We start from the raw sequence: 25,569 nt of genomic DNA, 5'->3' as shown, positions 1-25,569 counted from the left end.
CCTTACATACTCTGGGAAAGTGGAATATGGAAATATTAGTAATAATTCTGTTGATGTTTGGATGTGTTTTGTGTGTGGTTTTTGTGTATTTGTGATTTGTATTTTTGGTGTATGTGATGTTGTGATGCTGTGAGTGAGGAGATTCTGTATTTGGTGCTGGCTGGTACGGGGAGGGGAGGGGAGGGGTGAGGTGATGGTATTGGTGTTTGGTATTGACCATAATCATAATCATAATCATACGATCGAGATTAATTAATTTGATTCATAAATGTATATTGATCGCTTGGAATTTTGAACAATTTTTTTTTGGCGATTCGGGAGGGATGGTTGAGAGTTGGTAGATTTTTGGGGAGTGGGATGGGATGGGATGAGAGGGGATGGAGAGGTATTGAGAGGAGATGGGTATTGAGAGGGGATATTGAGAGGGATTGAAACAAAGAGATTCTTGAATGATGATGATGATGATGATGATGATGATGGTAGTATTGATGTTAAATAGATAGGTGATCGGTAAGAGGATACGAGAGTTGAAACTTCCGGTGTCTTTGTACTTATTTCTTTTTGCTTGGAATTGGGAAGAGAGAGAAAGGGAGGATGATGGTGAGGAGTTGTTGGAGGTTATGGGTTATGGGTGAGGTTGGGGGGGTGGGAGATGGATGATGGAATGATGGAGATGGAATGAGGATGAAATTTTGAGGTGATAGGGCATGGGGTGGGATGAGATTGTGAATTGTGATTGATGAGATGCAGTGATGAGGATGAGGGGATGGGGTGAGACTATGAGGTTGTGATAAGGGGATGGGATGGGATGGGTGAATGGATGGATGAGATGGATGAGATGAATGAGATAATGTGTATAGTATATTATATTATGATAAGAGATTCTCAGATAACATGAAATTGTGGGATTATATGAGGTAGGATAGGATAGAGTAGGATTGAAGCTGGATCTGAAATGTGATTTTGGGATATGGGAGATATAATTTGGAGATATAATTTGGAGATAGAAGAGAAACTAGATTAGAAATGTAAATATCAATATTTTATTGATTTGCATAGAGAAGGGAAAAGGTGGTATGAAAGAGTTATTGAGAAATTGTGAAGTAGAAGGGAGAGTGGAATAAGAAAATCGGGTGTAATGAGGAAGGGGATTTGTAGTATGCTTTATGATATTTTAGGTTTCGGATTCTGTAGAAGATTTTAGGGTGGAGCGGGATAAGATAAGATAAGATGGGATAGGATAGGGGGATTGGATGTGAGAAATTGTTCGAGAGGTGATTAGGGTTGTTAGCTGGAGGTTGAGGATCTGAATATCTGGATTGTTTATTGAGTTTGATGGTGTATAGGAAGGGAGATGGGTGGTATGGAAGGGATATTTAGGGGTCGTGAGTGGCAGGTTGGGGGAGTGAGGATTGTTCAAATGGAAGCAGGAGAGATTCATGGACTTGAATTAAAAAGCGCTGATGAAGTGTTTTATTCGAGTCTCCCAAATTTATCTTTGTAGTCTATATATTCTTGCGACTGACTCTCGAACGATTGAGTGTCTATCTATCTATCTATTTATATGCACGCTTAATATTCATTCTCTTCCTATCCTCACAAATCTAAACCAAAGCATTCGAAATCTCCAACTCAACACCCTCGTCTGTTTTTCCTACAACTTTCAAACTTTCCAAATCTTTGACAACCCAGTCGGCGCCGGCTTCGACAACTTGTTCAATGGTGTGTGTGGTTACTACGGCTAGTACTTTGCATCCGGCTGCTTTGCCGGCGCGGATACCAGCGGGACTGTCTTCAAGGACAAGGAGGGAGCCGTCGGGGGCGGAGGAGAGGTTGAGTTTGGCTTTGCCCATGTTGTAGCAGGCTGGGTGGGGGGTGTTAGTGTGTTCTTGGGGGATGGGGTTCGAAGAGAGGATTGGGGAGGGATACAAACCTGGATCAGGCTTTCCATTTGGAACATCTTCAGCGACGACGAGATGCTCTGGGATGGGAAGTTTGAGGACGTTGAGCCAGCCGGTTACGAGGGGGGAAGTGCCGGATGTTACGATGGCCCAGGGGTGGGAAGCGCTGGTTAGAGAGGAGAGGAGGGAGCGGGCGCCGGGGATTTCGACGGCGTCGTCACCGTAGTTTTTTGGGAGGAGTCCTTCCATGTGTTTTATGTCTGAGTGGAGTGTTAGGTCGTGGGGGTTTGGAAATTGGGGAATGGGTGGTGGAATAGATTAATGGATTAGGTGGTACATGAGGTTGAAGAAGTAGGACTATAGCGAGATGCCGCCGTGGGATTGAATAGATATGTTCTGCATGGGAAGAGTCGCATAACGGTTGACCGCCCAATATATATAAACACGATTTGTGATCTAGCTGGAATACGAATTCCATTCGGGTTGAGAATCGATTATTCCTTTCTAACCCTGTCATGCCTTCGGATAGAATAAGACTCAAGAACCAACTTGGTTTTTGAAGCATTCCCTCGAGGCCTCGCTAGTAGGTAGTATGAGAATAAACCAAGCAAAAGACTTCTTGCCGATTTAAGGGTAGATAAAAATGGTGAGAGCAATAGATATATAATTGAAAGGAGAAGACTAGCAGATGGTAATAAACAGAGCTTACAATCCCAATTTGCTTTCTCTGGAGCAATAATCTTCAAGACATCAATACTTCTCCTTCCATGACTTGTCTGTAAAATCACATTAGGATCTACTCCTATTTCGTTACCTAACCTGGCAATTTTGTTATTCAAAATCTCTCATTATCATTATTGGAAAGGAGAATCTTACTGATGCCAATGTTTAACGATAGCATCGGTACTATCAATAATAGTACCATCCATATCAAAAAGTAGCCCCTTAAAGACCACTTTTTGAGGAGGAGCAGAAAACTCTCTCGGAATAGAACCCATGATTTCTCCTTTTACAAAAATAATTGAATCGAATATAAAGAGAAGATCGCAAGGATCAAAACACAAGTAACCGTAAGTAAATTGGTGGGGTGGATGTTGAGATATGTGAAATTGGCGAGAGAGACCCTTTGACCCGTCTAAATCCGACTAAAACTTTGCAATTCTCCTCCTCAAATGAGATATGCAACAAAACTTTTTTTGTTGATAGATTCAGACCTCGTGATTGTTAAATCGTTGAGTGAATTTTTTGGAAAGTTTCTTGGGGAGTGGCAAGATTAAATAGAGAATAAGGAATGAAGGAAAGTAATGATGTTTGATTCTGACTCAATATGAAGGAAGTTGACGTGGGCGGGGAGCACAAGCAATAAGTAGAAGCGTCTAATAAGGGAGTGTGCTCATCTCCATTGAAGCGGGCGGAATCATGTGACGATGTTGTCGGAGCTGCGTGATTGGGATTAGTGAGATGAAACTAGAGAGAAAATGGCTTAGCGTTGATGGATTAGAAAATAATTTTAGTGCGATAAGGATTTGGAAAATCGAAAAATTCCATTATCGAAAATACTACAGTTGAGATCAACAACAGCATCTTTTTGAGAATTGCACAACAGTACTCAAGATGCCTAAAGTCGGAAGTAAGTGAATGATACCTGTTATCATTTTTCAAAGGATTTAATAACTAATTGATTTACAATTCAGAGCCAAAGAGTAAACGTGTTCCAGTGCGTCTTCGTCACAAGATCGAGAAAGCATCAGTCGCAAAACAAAAGAAGGCTCGTAAAGAGGGAAAGAAAAATCCAGAATGGCGATCGCGATTAAAGAAGGATCCTGGAATTCCAAACTTATTCCCATATAAAGATAAGATCTTGCAAGAGATTGAGGAAGGAAGAAGGAGGAAGACTGAAGAGGCTGCGAAACGAAGAGCTGATGCGAAGGCTACCAAGACTGGAGAGCAAGTCGAGAGAGAGGTAGAGGCTAGAATGGAAGGTATTGATGAGGAGGATATTGAGCTTATGGATGAGGACGAGGATATGGACGATGATGATGACGATTCTAATCCTATGGCAGCTTTACTTGCTAGTGCCAAAGCTGCTGCGGCGCAATACGAAGATGACCTTGTTAGTGGTGATGAGATGGACGAGGATGATGATTCCGAATCAGAAGAAGATGATGCATTCGATGGTGTTAAGCTCTCCGGATTACCTACACGAAAAGATGGATCAAGAAAAGCTTTCGACAAAGTTTTCAAGCAAGTTGTTGATCAGGCAGATGTTGTTCTATATGTCCTCGATGCTCGCGATCCCGAAGGTACCCGATCGAAGGAAGTCGAACGTATGGTTATGGCTGCTGCAAGTGGCGGAAAGAGATTGATTCTCATTCTCAACAAAATCGATCTTATTCCTCCTCCAGTGCTCAAAGCATGGCTCATTCACCTCCGAAGATATTTCCCAACGTTACCATTACGAGCTTCTGGACCAGCAGCAAACGCACATACTTTCAATCACAGTCAATTAACCGTTAAGAGTACTTCGCAAACACTTTTCAAGGCTTTGAAATCATTTGCCGCAGCAAAACAACTCAAGCGTTCGGTTTCTGTTGGTGTTATTGGATATCCTAACGTTGGAAAATCTTCGGTCATCAATGCTCTTACATCACGTCTTGGTGGTGCTGGTGCAGCATGCCCAGTTGGTGCTGAAGCCGGTGTCACTACATCTCTCCGATCAGTCAAGATCGATAGCAAATTGACCTTACTCGATTCTCCTGGTATTGTTTTCCCAACCGCCGGTGATAACTCCAAGGCATCGAAAATTGAAGAGCAAGCTAGACTTGTTCTCCTTAACGCTATTCCCCCCAAGCAAATTGAGGACCCAGTGCCCGCTGTAACATTGTTATTGAAGAGATTGAGCGCCTCCCAAGATATGCTCAACAAACTGATGGATGTCTATGGGTTACCACCATTGGTTTCGGTGAATGGTGACTCGACCTCGGACTTCCTGATTCAAGTTGCGAGAAAGAGAGGAAGACTTGGAAAGGGTGGTGTGCCAAATATCAGCAGTGCTGCTACAACAGTCATCACAGATTGGAGAGATGGTAGAATTCAAGGATGGATGGATGCGCCTGTCTTGGCCATCGCACCAGAGAAGATTGCTGGCGCCACCGTTGGCGAGGATGTCAAGGGTGACCAAAAGGAGATTGTTAAGGAGTGGGCTGAAGAATTCAAGTTGGAGGGATTATGGGGAGATAGCTCTTCAAAGGATGAGGCTATGGAAGAATAGATTTTGCTGGATGGAAACAGTGAGGAATATCTTGTGCATGATCATCAGTATGTGATTATCAGTATGGTGTTTGGCGTAATGGCTGGGTTCAAAAGTTGGCCAGGTCAGTCGGTTGTAGATATAAATTACAACAAAATAATCAACCATATGATGAACTATTTTGATTGAGCAACTTGTTGTGTTTTGTTTAGCGATACCTAAATTTTCAAACTTTCAAGTGAAGTGGGCATCTTTTGAACCTATCGATCGAGATGCATAAACTGGATTGAAATTCGATATACACAACAAGGCCCGGCCCGTTGCTTGAAGTCTTGGAGTTGACAGAATATAATTTTTGAAAGCAATTCATACTATTGGTTTCATTGTGCATGGGTATTTGATGCCATAGAGCTCAAATGTTTAAGGGATCTTGACACCGTAGAAAGGAAAAATTGTACGAGAAATTCTGGTCGAAATAGTTTGCACGCGCTTCTGAGCTCATTACTTAAGTAAGAAAGAGATCATTTACAATAGATATGCCATCCTAAATAAATGTATTCTTATACCTAGTACATGGACAATTTCTCGGGAAGAGGCTTTGTTCAGCGCGGATCTTGATGATTTCGTACCACGATGATTTCGTACCAGATCACTGATTCAAGGAGGATGGCAAGATGATAAAAGACATTCCCTCTGCTGCTTTTGATCATGGAATTGCCGGATCGTCGTTGCAGCTACTATGATCATTCGATATCAACTCTGGCTCTTCTGATGAGACAGGCGAACTTATCCCAATTGATCTCCTTGCAAATATATTTACAGCTTAGTCAAGCGGGCTCTTCGTTTCAAGGGTTCATTTCACCCATGTGATTCTTGGGTATGCAAAGTCATTGGAAAAGATAATGATACTTATAGTAGAGATTATATATTTCTACTAAAATTTACATTGCTGGCGGGAAAGTCATATGAGGGACATGTTTGATACGGGAGTGGGTGATCTTGACGATAAAGGTTCTACTATTTGCTGCTGGCTCATTTGGTGGGTGGAGTTACGAATGATTAACGTTAAGCTCAAAAATTCAAGACAGAATTGGAAAACCAATTTCCCCTCCATGGATATCGCCCACATAAAAGAGATACCAATATCCTACAAATAGTGCCTTTTCGCTCTAAACCGAAGGGTTGCCAACGGAAGATCTCCTCGAAAACTGCAATGAGGTACGACACGCTGGCCTTTCATTTGGTACTGGGAGTCAGTCATATCCCACAACGGCATCCAGCTCTCGCGTCTCGGCTAGAACGGCGGTCTTGCGTGATACCATCATAAACCAGACTTTATTCAGCTCCATTCAGTGCAGTGTCGATCAGAGCATCAAGTCCAAATGCTAGCTCGTTCAAAAGTGTGGTAAGACCATCTTTTTCGAAAGTCTTCTTTACGGCTAGCGTCGGGAGTGTTTGAAGTTGGTTAATGGAGTGGTATTAAAGAAATAGAAGCGTGGCAGGCAGGCTAGTTTTTGATGATCATTGGGATGGTACTCATGTCAGCTGAAAGAACTAAGTCATTGATACACAAAAATCTGTGAAAAGAGCTTCCAGTAGTCCGGAGGGTAGTTCAATCTAAGAGCACCAGTGGGTGCACGGACTCACGGGACACTGAAGAGGGAAAGCACAATTTCACACCAAATAGAGCTGTTTTGATAATTCAATTAAAATTCAAAATCTCAATGAATTTAGTTGAAAATCAGAAATATAAATCTAAAGTATAAATGTTTCATATTTTCTCAAAATTGTATTGAAAAACTCAACATTGATATTTATTTATTTATTTATTTATATTAATTAACATTTGTTTTGGATTTCTCTAAGGGTATTTAAACATACTAAGATAAGAAACTATTTGAGCGACATAATCGTCGCGACCGAATTTAGCAATTTAACTTCAATACCAAGGGCTATTCGCTCCTCTACGGATACAATCCGCTTCTATTTCCAGAAAGAAACATCTGATCCGAATTATTGTTAAAACAGAGCTTGATTCCCAAGTGGATAAGCTCATTGTAGGCTTCGATCCCTATAATAAAGGAGAAGAAGTGAGAGTGGGTTGCTATTTGTTTAGCCGAGCAGTAGGGCTCTTGTATTGTATATTGGATTTGTGGTTTTTAGAGGTGTAGTGTATTCGAGAACTCAATATTGATATATTTATAAAAGAATATATAATCCCCTACCAAAAAATTTGGTGAGAAAACGCACTATTCGTTTTTTGAGCTCAAATCTCAATTTATTTGGATCTTTTTGAATTCAATCATTCTTTCATACTTTAAAAACTATAACGTGATTTATCATCGAGTGGACCATATCATCAAATGGATGTTACGGGAGCTGCCTCTAGGGTCACATGGAAGTGGCTAGAGATCTCTCGAGGTGGTTTAGACTAAACTTCAAGTAGGAATTCAATAAGATTGTAATTGATTGTAATTCTTATAATTATAGTAATGAAACTAATAATTGTTCTTGAGCACGAAGCTTTATATTATAATAAAACCTATTCTCTATATAAACCTTTATTCTGAAGTCAACCAACAAGTCGACCGGCAAGTTGATCGATAAGTCGATTGGCTTTTGATTACATAATACTTGTTTTATGATTCCTATTATTCTAGCTTATCCTTTTATCCTAAGATTTTAATCCCTTGGGATATTATTAATCCTAGTAAAGCCTTCTTGCTTACTGTGTTCTATCTTTTCTAGAACTTACTATTCTGGAAACTATGTTCTAGATTTCTAGGGTATTCTATGACTAATACTATATACATGCCTGAGGCTTTCCTTGGGTGCCTAGTGTCCCTCGGTATACTGCAGCTGAATCACTGAGGCCTATAATACCATTATAGCCTATAAGTCAGTGATTCTACAGCCTGTTACTAATCCGTTGTAACAGTGGACCACTTTCACCTCAATTCATACTTTCAAACTCATATTATTCAACAATAATTAAATCAATTGATTGAAACTATAAAGATTCTAATAATTTAGGATCTATTAAATCGTTTTGATAAGTTCTTGTATTATGTCTAGTCTTTTTATACTTATTATAGTATCGATTAGAAAATACTTCCTTATTAGAATTCCTTTCTTTTTGATGTTCATTGTATTGAATCTGAATATCAATCTTTTGTTGAGATAATATATCAAGAGTCTTTTGTTTAATAAATATTCCTTTTTAATATAATTGAGTTTTTTTCGTATATTGATATTTACTTAATATTTTATTCGCTATCCAAAATATACGAATCTTTATATTTAAAAGTATATTTTTATAAATTAATCTTTCTATACTTTTAGCTAAAGCTAATATAATTTCGAATATAGATATAAAGAAGCTTGATTGATAATGAATTATTCGAGATTTTATTAAAATTGATTGTAAAAAGCTTTAGATAAATTATAAGGAATTTGAGAGATTTATAAATCTTAATTGAAAAAGGGGGGAGTAGGTGTACGAATTCGAATATTCAGTTTCGAAAGTATAGCTTTAGAATCGAAAAGTATTAAACTTGTTTCTCAAAACCTTGATTTCATATTCTGAAAGGTAATTGATTCTTTGTATATAGTTTTAAAAGCTATAAAGAATTCAACCTTCAAAATATAATTGATATATATCTTGATAAATCCATCAATTTGTGTCACGGCGCCAACTACATGATCTGTAGTTGCCTTTGTGCCTCAGGCATAGCATATTAGTGCGCCCTACTTCCTATAAATAGAGCTTCACTCTTCCATAGCTCTTCTACCCTTATGGTATAATATAAGTCTTTACCTGTATCTTGATAGTTTGTATTATTTTCAAATAAGCTATTACAGCTTTATTTCTTATTTTATTTCCAAAGCTCTATCAACACTTTATTTCGATCATATTAATCGCATTCACCGTTGATCTATTATACACCTTATCGTTAATATTTTGAGCCTCAAAAAGTACTGAAGATAAATGAACAAGTATTTGTATTAAAAGTGTTTGTATCTGGCTTATCTTCACAATTCCTTTTCTTGAATTATGTTCTCAATTCTGCCAAAGCCGATATCTTTTCCTTTATAGATTTATTCAATAATCCAAATGCTACACACTTCGCTATTGCTCAAGCTGTATTTGAATTGATCGAATCGATCACAGGTTTATTATAAGTCCAAGCTGCTGCTACTCAAATCCAAATCATTAATACTCAATTAAAGATTATCGAATTGAAAGATATAATTGAGATATTGAAGATTACTGTTCACAATAATTTACAAGCTTTACCTTATTACAAATATCTCACCACCCCTGAAAAGTTCAATAGTAATAAGCAAGATATCGCAAAGTATCAAGATCAGTACACGACTTTTCGTAATATAGTTAATTGTTGTTTAACTGTGGATTACAAAAATGAATCAGAGTTTCAGAAAATCATATTTCTTGCTAGTCTATTTTTTGACTCTGTTTATATAAACAATCAGATACACTTTGATATAATTATAAATAACACATATGATTCCAACCTTTAGCCCTCTGAATAGCATATTGTAACAAACATCTGATATAAATTAAACAAGCAATATCAGACTCTAGACCTCTTATACAAAGCTTCCATAGATTACAATAAATATAAAATAAAGAAGATCCCATTTAATAACTTTATTACTGAATTTAAGTAGTTCGCTATCAAATACAAAAAGACTATTAAACAATAAATTGTTAATCTTAAATTCAAAGTCTTATAAAAACTAATCGATACTTTAGTTAATCACTTTAATAAACCTTTTATTATTAATATTGATATATAAATAGTCTAATGGCAAGGCATTTATAATAACTTAGAGAAGAAGATTCATCTTAACAATCAATACAAAAATCAAGATATTAATTTCAGTGATCAGAAAAAACCTAATAAAAAGAAGCTTGCTATCATTGCTGTAATACCTATATCTAATCCCTCTAGAGATTCTATACAACTGGATACTACTCGTTAAGGCTAGTAATCCTTATTATATTATAATAAAGAATAATATCTAGATCTTGGTCTTTATCTTTATTACAAAAAGCTTGGTTATATCAAATTTAATTATAAAGAAAAGTAATATAATGATATAAAATATAATATTAATTCAGAAACCATATAATACCCCGATTGTCTCTCTGCTATAAACCAACACACTCCGAATGTCCATTGTTTTCCTGTTATTGATCACTATTATAATCCTGAATTCTATTATAATGCTTATAGTCCTATTTATCAGAATACATTCCTGTCTACTAATTGTTTCCCGATTGTTGCAGTATTATTTCGATATACCTTTCCAATCCCTATTGGTAGTAGAGATTTGGGCGGATTTGTTGAAGGCTTTATATATTCAGATGATAATGGAAATTCAATTTCTCAACCAAGTATATTAAAAGACTAATCTCAATTCATAGTTGCGAATCAAGGTTCTTTGTGGAAAGTTTGCCTTTGTAAATTAAGAGATTGATTATGTCTAGGGATTCTTTGTATTTTAGAACAATGAATAGCAAATCTCTTAAAATCTCAACAGAAATTTTCCTTGTGTTTAATGTAATCATTTTACTTATTAGCTTAATAGATAGTGGAGCCACAGGATATGAGTTTATAAATAGAATCCTTATATCCAAGCTTGGTATTCTTATATATCCCTTTCCTACTACCCACAACCTATTACTTACAAATAGAAGGACTTCTGATATTCTATTTCAGTATATATTGTTAGATCTATGGATTAATAATTATAAAGAAATTGGCTTATTCTATATTATCAATCTTTCCGATATGGACCTTATGATTCTCGGTTTTTTATGGCTTCAGTGCCATAACCCTACCATTAATTAGATAACAATGACTCTTAAATTCATATCCACATATTACTCCAGATATTATTGCCCAGTTAACTCTACTGCAACTATCGTCTCTAATCATAATGATATATCGATCCCAACAGATACAGCACTCAATCCAATACTATATATACCTGTTAGGAAATCTATTTTGAAATTTACTTTGAAGAAATCTATCTCAACTCTATATCATACTTTTACCGAAGAAATTATTGACAAAAATCTCCAAACTTCCTTTTTCTTATTTTAAGATTAATTGATATTTTTGGAATATAATTCTTTGACTCTAGCTATAGAAAAGAATATTAATAGAAATCTCTATAATATAGATTCTACTGATCTAATGTCACCCGATTCAAATTGTTATTATACTTATCGAATTAATGGAAAAATAGAGACCTGTATTAAGATGATATCAAACCAATCAATCCTAAAACTGGCTTTAGTGCGAATTATTACAGGCTTTAGGATATATAAAAGACTACCACGAAACCAAAATGTTTTATTTTTATTAAACCCCCTATTACTACAAAAGCCCTCTAAAGAACTGACTAACGCCTTACGAAATATTCGATAAAAAATGAACGATATAAAGTTTCTTATAGTTAATAGTTTTATTCAATTCTGTAAAGATTAGGAAGCTTATATTACAAAAGTAACCTGGGATGAATTAGATAGAGCTTGCGAATTACACTGTATAGTAATAAACAATCCTATTCAACTATATCGCAGTATTATGGAAAGCGATATCAAAAAATTCATGGAAAAGACCGACCAACTCATACCATCTACAATAGAGATTCAAAATAAGTTATTACCCTGGCTTTACAATCTGTTCACTAGATTCTTATCCTCCCTCACTAACAAACTCCCGCTATAACACTTTTGGGATTACAAGATCAAGATCATGCTAAGCAAAAAGCCTTTGTACAATAAAGGTTATCCAATATCCCCAGTCAAGCTCTAAGTTATTCGCAAATGGCTTGATAATAACCTAAATAAAGAATTCATTCGCAAATCCCGCTTTTGATCGGCCACCCCATTCCTCCTAGTTGTAAAGCCTGGGGGGGGTATTCGAATTTGTTAAAACTATTGTAAACTGAACAATGTTATTATTAAGAACCGTTATTTGCTGCTATTAATTAAAGAAATCCTTGATATTTTATATTATACTAAAGTTTATATTAAATTGAATATTATCGCTGTGTTCAATAAATTATGGATTACAGAAGGTCATAAATAGAAAATTGTTTTTATAACTCGTTTCGGCTTATTCGAATCTCTGGTAATACCTTTCAGCCTTTGCAATACTCCTGCCTTGTTTCAGAACTATATCAATTATATTCTTTTTGATCTCCTGGATAAGAATTGTACAACGTACCTAGACGATATCTTGATCTATTCTGAGAATGTTATAGATTATCAAAAATAAGTTCACGAAATTGTTTAAAGATTTATTGATACTAGATTACAAATTGATATTAACAAATACAAATTCGAAATAAGAAAAACGAAATATCTCAATCTGATTATTACTTCTAATAGTATCGAGATGGACTTTAACAAGATTAAGACTATCCTCAAATGGAAATCGTTAATTAAGTTAAAAGATCTTTAATGTTTTTTAGGGTTTGTCAACTTTTACTGATACTTTATTTACAACTTTTTTAAAATTATAGAATCTTTAAACTGTTTGTTGAAAAAAGAGAATATATAGAATTGGATTGTTAATCAAGAGAATGCCTTTGAAAACCTAAAGTATATTTTTGCTTCCGTTCTAGTTTTTGTAATATTTGATTATCATTGCTGTACAATTATCGAGATAGATACTTTCAACTGGGCTGCGGGCAGAGTATTCTCTCAATATAACGATGAGGGCCGACTACGCCTGGTTGCATACTTCTCCTCAAAACACAGCGCTACCGAATGTAACTATGAGATTTATAATAAGGAACTACTAGTTATCATCAAGTTCTTAAAAGAATGGAGACCTGAACTATATGGAATTCAAAAACCGTTCAAGATTATTACTGATTATAAAAATCTAAAATACTTTATATTAATAAAAATATTGAATCAAAGATAAGCTAGATAAGCTGAATTCCTGGCTGGTTTCAATTTTTGTATCATATACAAACTGGGTCTTAAAGCAATTCGCTCTGATATATTGAGTAAGAAAACAAAAGATTGCTTTGTACATACCAACCCTAATAATGATCGAATCAAGAATCGCTTACAAACAATCCTTTCAAAAAGAGTATTTGATATTACTATATTTAAGGATCTTATTTGACAAACAAATAACGATATCGATCTTATTGCAATATCTATAAATATAATTATCCCTGATATTAAAAAGCTAATCGATAATCTTATTAATAAAGCATATAAATCATCCGAATTGGTTACTACTATATATAAAACACTTCAAAACCCAATTGCTTGTCATTAATCATTATCAATCCGAAAAAACCTTTGAATTGCTTTTCAAAATTGTAGATTAATTAATAATAAAATTTTCTATTGTGATTATCTCTTTGTTCCCCTTTTCGCTAAACTTCATATCCAGATTATATATTGAACGCACTCCATTAATCCAGCAGGACATCCTAATCGAATTAAAATTATTGATCTCGTCTCCCGTATATACTAATAGCTTAATATGTTGAGGGAAATCGAAACTTATATACAAACCTATCAACTCTACTTCCGAACCAAAGCCTCTCATCTTGCTGTACCCGGATTCCTAAAACCCTTGTTAATACTATTCCGCTTCTGGTCCGATATTTTTATTGATTACATTATACTATTATCAATCAGTGAATGCTATAGCAAAAAGCATCAATATATTGTTACAGTTATTTATTATCTAACAAAAATACATTATTTCATCCCGGTTATAGGATTATCCGCAAAGGAGCTTGCCAATCGATTTATCGAAAAAGTCTACTGTCTACACAGTGCATTTGACAATATAATATCCGATAGAGATTTACAATTTATATTAGAATTCTGGAAGTACTTATCTGAGTGTCTATTGATCATTTTGAAACGATTCTTTTTGTTCCATTTCGAATCTGATGGATAAATAAAGAGGATTAATGTTATGGTAGAACAATATCTTCAGGCTTTTATGAATTTCTATTAAGATGATTAGTATGATTAGCTTCTATTCGCAGAGTTTGTATTTAATAATATTATCTTAGAGATTATCGGTGTATCCTTATTCTTCATTAACTATGATTTTTATTCATGTTTTGGTATTGAGTTCTCTTTATCTGTTCCCCCAAATCTATTATATCAATGTAAATACGAGTTTCTAAAGGCTAACGAGATTGTAGACTGATTTGATATCATCCTAATAAAATTGAAAGTCCTAGTTACTCAATCTATTCAGAGATATAAAAATTATACTAATAAGACTTATACTGATACTCCTTTATATAAAGAAGATAACAAAATATAGATTAATATTAAGAATATGAAAACCAATTACTTAATGAAAAAAGGTAATAATAAATGGGATAGTTTCTATAAGATTCTAAAAGTTTATAAACAAGTCTGTCTATTCCAGCTCCTTATTAGTTTTAAGATCTTTCTAGTATTCCATAATTCATTATTCCAATCACTCCATTGCTCACCTGAATTAGCCAATCAAGAAGTGATTAATAAAACCGAATTTTATTGAAACTAAGGCTGTATCCTAGAAAGAGATAATGAAATGAATAAGGAAACCGAGTGATAGAAATTCGATAAATTATTTGATTATTATAACGAGAACGGATTTCATTATTAAATCAAATGGAAATATTACTCAATATCTTAATAATCTATTAAGATCTTCGCGGCTAGAAAGATACAATTATCGCTTTCCATTTAGTAAATCCAGATAAGCCAGAACCGCCTGCTTGGGGTAGGCTTCAAAAGATCTACTATTTCTAATCCCCTGTTAATACTTACACCAAGCATACCCCCAAATCGAGGCCGAGGCAGATCTAAAAAGCTCCGGTAATTGATTACTATTTTCAAGAAAGTTTATTTTAATCTAATAGTAGAAATTAGAGTATTTTAGTATTATTTTGTTTTCTAAAAGGTCAATTGGTATTGCGATTGTAGATTGATTGCCTTGAGCGGGGGTACTGTCACGGCGTCAATTATATGATCTGTAATTGCCTTCGTACCTCAGGCACAGTATACTATACGCTCTACTTCCTATAAATAGGGCTTCACTCTTCATAACTCTTCTACCCTTATAATATAATATAAGTCTTTACCCATACCTTGACAATTTGATTATTATATAAATATTTCAAATTATTAAACAGCTAATATCAAGTAACTGAATTAAATAACTTAAATACAATAGTAAACTTAAATATATAATGTTATTCTCTTTGCAGTATACTTGAAAAGCTATTAATTCATAGCTTTTATACCTATCTAATACCAATATTCGATATTTGTCCTTTCTTTGATTCTTAATATACTTATCAAAGTATTTCAACTATTTTAAATCTGTTTTATTGTTTATTCATCCATTAGATATAAATTTAATAGCCCATTTTACAGAAAGATTGGTTCGATATACTAATTGAAAAGGTAAATCTATTTCTGAATCACTAGAATAGGGGGAATAGTTTTTTACTCTCCCCATTTCCGCATATTATTACTATAATCTATTCTTGATTGCCTGATTGTATTGATTTACTTCTGCTGTGGTCCTTTTAGTACTAAATTATAATTATTTCAGAATATATTATACTTATCATAAAGTCTATTTTATTGAAATTATAGAAATCACTATTCAAAATGCCGAATTTCGCTTACATATTCACAACCAATTAAAACCAGTCTTCAATAAGCTTAGAATCTTTATAAAGAACTCTTTGAAAATTATAAACAGAACTAAAACACATCTTTAATTCGATTCAATACTTTACAAATCAATATGCTTAAAGCTTTTTAATACATTTGGTACTTTTCGATTCAAGAATATAATTCGCTATATCTTCTACTTCCTTAAATTTAAATGAAAAATCTTTTAAATCTATATCAAGAATATATTGAATATAATCTTTTCTTCTAATTCTATAAGTTTATATTGATTCGCTTGAATTTCGAAATATGGAGTTAAATTATCCATTTTATGGATAAGGGTTGTATAAGAGATATTATATAATTGGAAGGGCCTTTCAAGATTCAGTTTTTTGTCGTTTTTTGATAATTTGATAATTAAAAACAAGTGTACTTTTTTATTATTAAATTATATAATAAATGATTAATAATTGTGTGTTGAAATTAATTATATTTATTGAAATGAAAATGGTTCACTCGATAATATAATCCACTCGATGATAAATCACGTTATATCTCAGTTTCAAAAGAATTTGATAATAAACTGAAGTTTAATCAAATTATTATAATAAATTATTTTGGTATGAAATTGTGCTTTCCTGTCACGTTGTCCCGTGAGTCCGTGCACCCACTGGTGGAGGTTAACTTTAAGATTTTAAGAATATCATTGTCAATCCTGTAATTCATTGTTTCAAAAGAATTCAACAACCAAAACTAACTTAATGTCTAGACTAATTTCAGCATTTCAGAGAGTTTCAAGTTTCCAAAGATCTGAACTGTTGGACTATAGTCTAGACTCTTTGGACCTCTTGCTTGAGGGCCAAAATATCGGCTGTTGTCGCGTGAAACTTGAATTCACCTAAAACCCTTCCATAAATAAACTTCCCAACAAAGTAGTCCGTCTTATTTCTCTGCACAGCTTCAAATTGTACAATTTGCAAAACTTCCAGCCAGAATCATCAATCACGAGTGTTGTTGACAAATTTTTCAAGAACCAGCATCCCAGCATCTCCACCTTGCTTAGCAACTTCTTTGACTTGCTTGGTCAACAATGATGGAAGGTCCTCTGCATTCTCTAGCAAAACTGCTGCCATGTCGAAACTTTCCTGTCGAAAAGCTTTAAAAACCGCTTCCTCTGTGATCAAACCATCCAAAGATCCTCTTATGCGAAGAATAGCATTCAAAGCCTCAAGAGCATAAAATGATGAACCGGCTATAGTTTCAATATGGGAACTTCCGACCATATCAATGCCACAAGAATCCAAAACAAGGGTGACAGATTCGGGGCCTTCCCCCCAATTGTCGAACAGCGAGCCAAGAACCTCCTGGTTGATGAACTGAATCCCCTTAACATCAAGTATTACTTTCCAAACCTCATGAGATCGAAGCTTTGTATTAATCACTATCTCTCGTGTTAGGGCATCATGACCGAATTGCTTCATAAGATATGCGAGGGTCTTAGAGTCAAAACTTTCAAGGGCATTCCTAACAATTTTCTCGGTGATCGAGCTGACCTCTTTAAATCCAAACACATTCTTGACGGTTTCACAAGAATCACGACGAACAACTTCCGCTACCATTTCTTCATCAAAAGTCTCATCGTCTATAAGGTCAAGAACTTCACCCAGCTCACCCAGACCTCTGGTTTCGATTCTGTACTCAAAAATCTTTGCGGATATTGGTACCTCGTTGGAAGCTCTATAAAGAATCTTCAAAGCTCGCGATGGATCAGGATGGGTGTCGATTCTCAAATGCCTTTCAAGTTGATTGAGAAAATGTCTTCGACTCTTCTCGTGATTTAGAAGGACATTTTCTACCTGCAAATGACCTTCAAGCTGTTCTTGGTTGTTGCCACCTTCACGTGTCACCCAGTACACCATATCTCTAACAGGCCTGACCATAATGTCATACTTTGTCCATTGTCTATGTGCGACGGATATTCGAGTAGGATTAGCTCCGTGGTCTAGGAGATACTTCACTGAATCAGGGCTGCCGTGTCTGATTGCTACCAGTACGCAATGGCATATCGACTTCTTCCTTATGATTGTTGATCCCGTTCTCCAAAATCTCAGGAAGATTGAACGCTGCTCCCAGCATTCTAACACGACTCTTGGACGGATATTGATCTGATCGTGGAAGACCCAATAACACGTCTGCAGTCTCCTTGATCCGGCTCAAAATGCTTTCTGAGGAGTAGTAATTGCGGGCGTCAATCTGAGCAAACCACCACTTTAATGAAGCGCTCAGCCTGTCACCAAGAGCAAAACGTTTATAGAGAGATTCTCTGCATCTTTTTTCCGGTGTGGATTTTTTGGCGTGATACGCCCAATAAGAGATGGAATATGTCTGGAAAGTGAAAATCTCCCCAAAGCTCTCTACAGAGTCGGACATGACAGCACCTAAATAATATTGTTTGCGCCCTAGCTTTGCAACTGAATCAGTTCTTTCTTGCGCCATGAAATCTAGGCAGATCTTCATCACGAAAAGATGACATTCTTCATATTGAAACTCGAATTTCACAGCGCAATGATTGATAAGATACTCCTCGACCGATAAGTGAGCGAAACGAAAATTTCCATCCGAATTTTGAATAACAAAGTTGCTACAGCACTAGTTGAAACCAGGTTAGTATTTATTATAATGCTGCGCCATCATCCAAGATTTGTCTTACATGCAAGACAACTTTTGTGCTCAAAGGACTTCGCGTTATTCCCTTGAGTTTAGAATCATGATCAAGCGACAGTTCAATAACTTTGAGAACTTCTTCTGCGGGCAGTGCAGTTTTGCAGCACAATAGCCATTTGCAAACTGACTTGAAGACGCTAGTATTGTAAGCTCCTGGCTTGGCGTTCATCAAATACACCATTTCATATGCACTATTCAAGGATTGCTCCAAGGAACTGTTCCGATTTTCGATATCCAACAGCCGGATCTCAATATTTTCGGGCAAAAATGTTTGAGTTTCGATCGGAAACATTATTGCAAGTTGCAAGGTGACCCATTTAAACCTAAGATTACGTCAGTCACTCTGCATACGTCGGATAGGCATACAACCCACATTCCACCTGCAAAATCTGATAGAACTCGCACTATCCGATCCATGAGTCGTCGCTTGGTTTCCTCGTCATTAGAATCAATGTCTTCCTCCTTAGATTTCACTTCGTTCTCGATGTACTGAGACATATCCTTCAATGTATCTTCGGTGGTCAAAATAACACCCTCTGATGCAGTGAAAACCTTGTCCACATCCACGTTCAATCGACTTGAAAAAACAAACTTGATATCATCAAGCTGCTTGACTTGAAGCTTCTTCAGTACTGTTAGAAGCTTGCTGAAATCAACGCACTCGTCAAGGGCATCTATGACGATAATGACTTTACTGACTCGTTGACACAATTTTAGAAGCGCGGCCGACCATTCGTCGGTTGTCGGTATAGTATGGTTAGGTGGTTTTGTATCATCAAACATGGCAACGATTCTAGCTTCTATTGCGTTGCCATCTAAAGTCCACGCCAGCTGGGACACCAGACTTCGAATAACATCATCTGATGTTGTTGGTGAGATGCAATAGAAATAATCATGCGCTGATCATCTTGCCTGGCTACATCAGAATAGAACGATTCAATGATGGTAGACATGATTGACGTCTTTCCAGTTCCAATAGTCCCTCGTAGCCAAAAAGCAGGCGCTTTCATTTTGATGCAGCCATTTGGTATATTTCTCGATAATCCATTCTCCAGCATGTGGGTACTGCGAAAGTAATTGTCGAGCAGTGTAATGCTGTGAGATGTATGATTTATCGGATACCCATTGGATGACTTCAAGATTTTTTTCATCGGTTCTGTCTAGCTGCAAAATCAGATCTCTCAGTTCGTGTTCGAATTGCTTTTCTAGCTGCAAAATCAGTTCTCTCACTTCGTTTTCGAATTGCTTTTCATTTGTGAGTCATTTAGTTGTAAATTGCTCATAAAACTGTTCCTGTAATCTTCGACCTCGCTGAGCAAACTTTTTCCACTCATCTTTCCTGAAAATCGATGCAGCGTATCTTGGAATTGTGTGTCTGTTGAAATTACAGATTGCGGTCGCCTCATACCAAAGTATCTTCCAGTACAGAGTCAAGATTGATTCCTTCAATTGCTTCTCCGATTTGTCTTGTGAGAGATTGAGATAGTCCCAGTTGAAGGACGTAAATTGTGTGGACGATCTCTACAACTTTTTGTAGCCCATTTATGCCGCCTCCTGTTCCTCAGAATGGTTCAAAATGAGCTATGAAAATCAGCTTCCGGTCAAGAGAGAGTAATATCACACACCCACCGGCAATAAAAACCGCATATAGGCCCATGGAATTCCCGCATGAACGGGGTCAAGTCCAGCGGCTTTGTCTCCAATTGGCTTGATCAATTTGAAGATTTTGACAATCTTATCAAACTGTGGTCCAATTTTAATTGTTTTCTTTCGCCAATGAAATATCCATTGCTTCTCCTCCATTAAATGATGCTTTCCTAAAGAGTAAGTCGCCAAGCTCTTGTTCTTGTCCCACATTGTTTTTTGACATTGGAATCCTTTTTGTGATCGACTGCAATCTTTCGTATAGATCTGAATCTTCGTGCTTAAATTTTTCATATGCTTCTTTCCATAAAATGTCATTCTGATTTGTCAAAGCTATTGAGGTTGCTGATGCTTCTTGCACGGACGCCATTATCGCGGCTCTATTTGTTAAAGTTCTCAAACAATACGTGAGATTTCCAGAACTTACAGACTATTCTTGAGTTGGACAATCAAAAATACTTGCCGCTGTTTGTCATCATGTTGCGATGCTCGAAATGTTTCGTGCGTGACACCTTGTCAGCATCACGTGTGTGTCAGCCTCAATGCAACAATCGTTCGCCAATTTACTGCTGAGACGAATGAAAAGACACGAACTCCATATTTCTACCTACCTATCGCACTGCGTAATTCCCTTATCGTTATCGATAAAAATGCTGTGGACGTGCGAAGGGAATTGGAAGTAAAATGTCTGCAAAACAAATGCTGCTCTGGGAAGGTAGCATTGATCCGCATCTGCCAAGCTTGAACACGTGATACATTGTCTTATTGCGCCTACTATGCGCTGTCTCCCGGGGACTCATTGAATGAAATTCGTAATTAACTAACATCTAATTATTCTTACGTCAACTTTACCGCATCCAACCCTTAAGTTCACGATTATTAAGACAAATTCTGTGCATTATTCTTCGAACCGCTGTTGGCCAACATCCTTCTTGTTCAAGTCCAGGTCTTCAGTAAGAAGAGAAGTAATAAGACCCAGACCTCCAAACCCTGCCATCGTATAGAAAATAGTCTTAAAGCACCCAAGATAAACTCGCAAAACGGCATCCAGGACCTTTGGGGATATTTCCAGAGATCTCAGCTCTGGAATGAAGGAAACAGCTTTACTTGGGTTGTGGAGCCGAGAAAGAGTTCCTGTCAATTCAATAGAAGCAATGGAAGCAGAAAAGACAGAGTTGAATATCGTTGACGCAACTGTAAGCCCGATGAGACCTCCGAACATTCGAATTGTCAGCGAAATTCCGATTGCCAAGCCGGTATCATCGACATTTTTCACGCTTGCCTGAATAGGGAGCAGAAGAAGACGCAGTAAGGACACGCCCATTCCCCAAAGAATTGGAAGGCCAAAAAGTAGCGATGACGAAGATCCAACGTCAAAAAGTGCTAGCAATCCAGTTCCCAGGATTGTGATAATCCAGCCAAATCGTATGATCCATACATATCCACCAACGACCGAGACCATCATCATCGAGATAGCTGCGAATACTACACTAATGATGACGGTGGGAAGTAAGGAGACCGCAGATCGGATCGCTGTCTCGAGCTCTACGGCCTGATAAAACAAAGGCAGATACTGTAACAGCGAGATCAGGATCATGCCATGTACGAAGGCCGCCGCCAAGGTCATGTTTGCAGTTCTCGAGTGGAAAAGACGATGAGGCAGGATAGGAACTTTGGGCTTAGCTTCATATACTACAAATATAACAAGCAAAGCGGCCCCTAGAAGTATTGGGAGGAGGGTTTGCCACGACTTCCATGGGAAAAGTGAGCCGGCCCAACTGAGTGGTAGGACAAAAATGGTGATACCAGTTACAACCAGCATCATACCAATCCAATCGAGTTTCTTTAGGTTGGCAGATAATTTTTCATCGAGCTCAACTGGTCTTAAACGGAGAAAGAAAACAATAAGAGGCGCGCTGATTCCTAATATTGGCAAATTCACCCATCCAATCCATCTCCAGCTTGCATAATTGCTCAAAATGGCTCCAATTGACGGTCCGAGAATATTCCCTACGGCATTGGGGATTGCCATTAATCCAAGATAGAATGAACGTTCCTTTCAAGTTTGTAATATCCGAAAGTATAATTTCCACAAGCACGTCGATACCTCCTCCGCCAAATCCTTGAAGCACTCGACCGACGATAATGGTATTCATGTCCTTTGCAAGCGCAAAAACGATTGAGCCGATGAAAAAGAATGCCATGCATATATAGAAAGATGGCTTTCGGCCGAAGATATCTGATATACTGGCCCAAAGTGGTTGCATGACGAGACCGCACAGAGTATAGGACATGTTAGCCCAGAAGCTCTGCAAACTTTCGCCATGTAATTCTTCCGCTACAGTCTAAATGAAGAATGAGCATCAGTATAGTCTTATAATCTTTTTCAGGAAGATAGAAGCTTGAGATAGTTGCAATATAAGGAGGTGAGGGATCTAGAGGGGCTCACTGGGAGGGCAATTCCAAGAGACGTTGCATCCATTTGGAAAACAAACATACTGGCAGCAAGACCTATAAAAGCAAGCTTAAAAGAAAGTGACTTTTTGGGTCTTCCTTCGATTATAACTTCGTCGATATTTTCAAGATTCGTTTCTTGCAATGCACCATCAACATGATTGGTTGTGACTTCCGTCACTTCTGCCACTGTTTTTGGATCCTGATTTGATTTTTCTTCAAGAGATGTAGCCATCACGACAGTGGTATTGGTGTCAATTCGATTCATACTTTATGGTACAAAGTTTGGAAAGGTTTTGGCAATTCTATAAGTGTTGAAATCGCTAAATATAAGGAGCCAGGAAGTCGTGTGTACCTTGCATTCTAACCCATGTACCCCTGAGTTAATCTTCGTGGTTTTCGGTACCTCACACGTGATGTAGGTGCTAAGCAAGCACTAGCTTTCGAAAACCTGGCTTCAGGCATTACCATTAATTTTAGAGACGACAGCATCCTTGATGCTGGAGATCTTGTCAATAACATCACTCAAATTGGTATTTGTGCATTGGGGTATCCAGAGGTTTGAGAAGGGAGAACTTTGTGCGACCTCATGAGACTACGAGACTACATAGGACAAACGAGACAGAGACTAATGTTACATAAGCGATGCTGTGCTCGGACCTCCACTTCCGACTACTTCACATAACGTGGTTTATCACTGAGTGGGCCATATCACCGAGTGGGCCACTTTCACCTCAATTCGCATTCTTCATATTCAATACGCGTTTTATCAACCATTTATTATGGAATCTACAAATAAAAAAGCACATTTACTTTAGCCATCGAAACTCTTCAAAAAAATAAAAAATTAAGTATTCGAAAGATTACTAAACTATATAATATATCTTGCATAATAATCAGTCATAGAATAAACAATTTAACTCCACATACTATCACGGGCAGGCGGGCTGGATAGGGTTCTAATAACTTTGCTCTAATCTGGCAAGGCTATACTGATTCGGGTAATAGGTTCAGATTGAGGATTAAGATGTAGCTCAAAGAGCTACAATATAGGATCTTCTGAATTGAAGATATACGGAATTCTCACAGCGAGCTAGCCCGATCGGGCTTTAGCTTGCTTGTGTTCCGGTGCGAGCGTTCTTTTCGATTCTTTTTGATAAAATCAGTATATTATGTAAGCTTATATTGTGATATTACTCTTCTCCTAAGGATCGAGCTCTGTTAAGGTAGTATATTATAGTTTACAATCTATAGGCAGACGGGCTCGGTCAAGCGGGATTGGGTTTGTTAGGGTATTTATGGTGGAAGTTGCGGATCAGTTTTTGTGTGTCTTTCAGATAGCTTGCAGGTTTTTTGGTTAGTGTATTGTAATCGATTTAATAAATAATATATTTCAAACGAGATTCTTTATAATCTTTTCTTTTTAACAAAAGTTTAGGATTTCGGTAATCTCAAAATGCTTGAGGCTGTTTATTTTTATAAGAGATGGTGGCGGATTACACTATTCAGGAATAGGATTATCGTATATAGGATATAGTAGGTTGATATAGAAAACAGGATGAATCTTTATCGAGGCTGGGAGCTTCAGTTTATAGGCATAGGGGTCTATCGGGTTTAGGATTTTGAAGAACCTGAGGTTTTTTCCAATCGAGCTTTTTCTATAGGTGTAGAGTCTTGATGTTTTTAATATTCAGCTAAACCAGGTTACCAGGCAGGTATTTATAGGCAGGGGAATAGCAGATATTGGTATTCTTCGAATATCAGGTTTGATTAGTAATTAGTTTGGTTTATAAATATAAAAAAGATAGCTTTTATTTTAATAACGAATTCTTTGATATTTTATACAATAGAATGGTTACTCTGGAATAGTGTGGGCTCGAAGTTTAGATGAGGATGGAACCCGTAGTTCGAGAAGAATGGGGTTATTTGGATACTTTTGGACTAAACATTATTAATAAAGAATTCAGTAAATAAAAGCCACTTTATCCAATCGTCTTACAAATAGGCTACATACAACCAAAGGTATTGTTCTAATATCACATTAGCCCTCTCGATTTGTTCATCAGTTTCAGAATAATAAGCAATTAAAAACTTAGCAACTATATCCAAGCACTTACAGATATATTTCCAGAATTCAGAGACGAATTGAGCTCTACAATTAGATATAATAATTAGAGGTAAGCCATGGAGCTTCCAGATATTCTTTCAGAATAGGCAAGCAACCTCTTCGGAATTGCAGGTACCATAACAGAGCAAGAAATATTTCATTTTCGTTAATCGATCGATTATTACTATAATAGTATCGAAATCGGTACTTCAGACAGGTACATAATAAAATCTATTGAGATATCTTGCTAAGCTCTTTGCAGAATCGGGAGCGAGTGGAGAACTCCCTTTTAGCCTTTGCGATTCGGGATAGTGTAATGGCAATTATGGTAGTTACGGATCTATTGTGTAATATAATTGTAGTATCCAGGCCAATAGTAATTTTGGAATAATAATTCGAAGGTTCGGGTACAGTACGGGTAACCAGCAGCAAGCGATTCGTAGTATAGGCAGAGCAGGTAGGTTTTCAGGGGGTTGTAGTCGGGAATATATAGTTTCCTTTGATAATACAGCAAATTGTTGTTTTCGGTATACTCGACAAGAGTGATTTTCGAATATTTCGGGAATCCCTTTTGTAGGGATTTCAGAATAGATTTGGGTACAAAATCGATTTGATAGCCTTTATAGAATAGGGTAAACAGATCGACAGAAAGGTTTAAAGGGTTTTCTGGGTTCTCTAATCGTATCGCAAGGTTAGGTATAGATATGACATATAGGATTACAGGCTCTATAACTTTGCTATTTTCTGGCAAAGTTATAGTATTATTGGAATCCAAGTAGTCAATGGTATT

The 25,569-nt window shown here is 36.6% G+C and overlaps 4 protein-coding genes across 4 annotated transcripts; 1 reads left to right on the top strand and 3 right to left on the bottom strand.

Annotated features, from left to right (window-relative positions):
- Nucleotides 1-1,604: 1,604 nt before the first annotated feature.
- On the bottom strand, nt 1,605-2,899 carry EAF02_004981 (uncharacterized protein; the record flags this gene model as incomplete). The annotated part of the gene is made up of 4 exons (XM_038901029.1): nt 1,605-1,864; nt 1,934-2,161; nt 2,611-2,720; nt 2,778-2,899. 4 exons carry the CDS (start codon nt 2,897-2,899, stop codon nt 1,605-1,607), a joined length of 720 nt encoding a protein of 239 aa, XP_038759541.1.
- Nucleotides 2,900-3,515: 616 nt separating this feature from the next.
- EAF02_004980 (uncharacterized protein) lies at nt 3,516-5,172 on the top strand (the record flags this gene model as incomplete). The annotated part of the gene is made up of 2 exons (XM_038901028.1): nt 3,516-3,531; nt 3,596-5,172. The coding sequence occupies 2 exons, from the start codon at nt 3,516-3,518 to the stop codon at nt 5,170-5,172; spliced, it is 1,593 nt and encodes a 530-aa protein (XP_038759540.1).
- An 11,676-nt stretch (nt 5,173-16,848) lies between these two features.
- EAF02_004979 (uncharacterized protein) lies at nt 16,849-19,357 on the bottom strand (the record flags this gene model as incomplete). Its single annotated transcript, XM_038901027.1, has 4 exons — nt 16,849-17,852; nt 17,899-18,499; nt 18,561-18,897; nt 18,948-19,357. 4 exons carry the CDS (start codon nt 19,355-19,357, stop codon nt 16,849-16,851), a joined length of 2,352 nt encoding a protein of 783 aa, XP_038759539.1.
- Nucleotides 19,358-21,116: 1,759 nt separating this feature from the next.
- Nucleotides 21,117-22,907, bottom strand: EAF02_004978 (uncharacterized protein; the record flags this gene model as incomplete). The annotated part of the gene is made up of 3 exons (XM_038901026.1): nt 21,117-22,274; nt 22,360-22,563; nt 22,668-22,907. 3 exons carry the CDS (start codon nt 22,905-22,907, stop codon nt 21,117-21,119), a joined length of 1,602 nt encoding a protein of 533 aa, XP_038759538.1.
- Between the last annotated feature and the right edge of the window lie 2,662 nt (nt 22,908-25,569).

This window comes from Botrytis sinoallii, assembly GCF_014898435.1.
Source record: "Botrytis sinoallii strain Bc 23 chromosome Unknown BSIN_007, whole genome shotgun sequence".
Taxonomy (NCBI): domain Eukaryota; kingdom Fungi; phylum Ascomycota; class Leotiomycetes; order Helotiales; family Sclerotiniaceae; genus Botrytis; species Botrytis sinoallii.
This window is presented reverse-complemented; position numbering and strand designations above follow the sequence as displayed.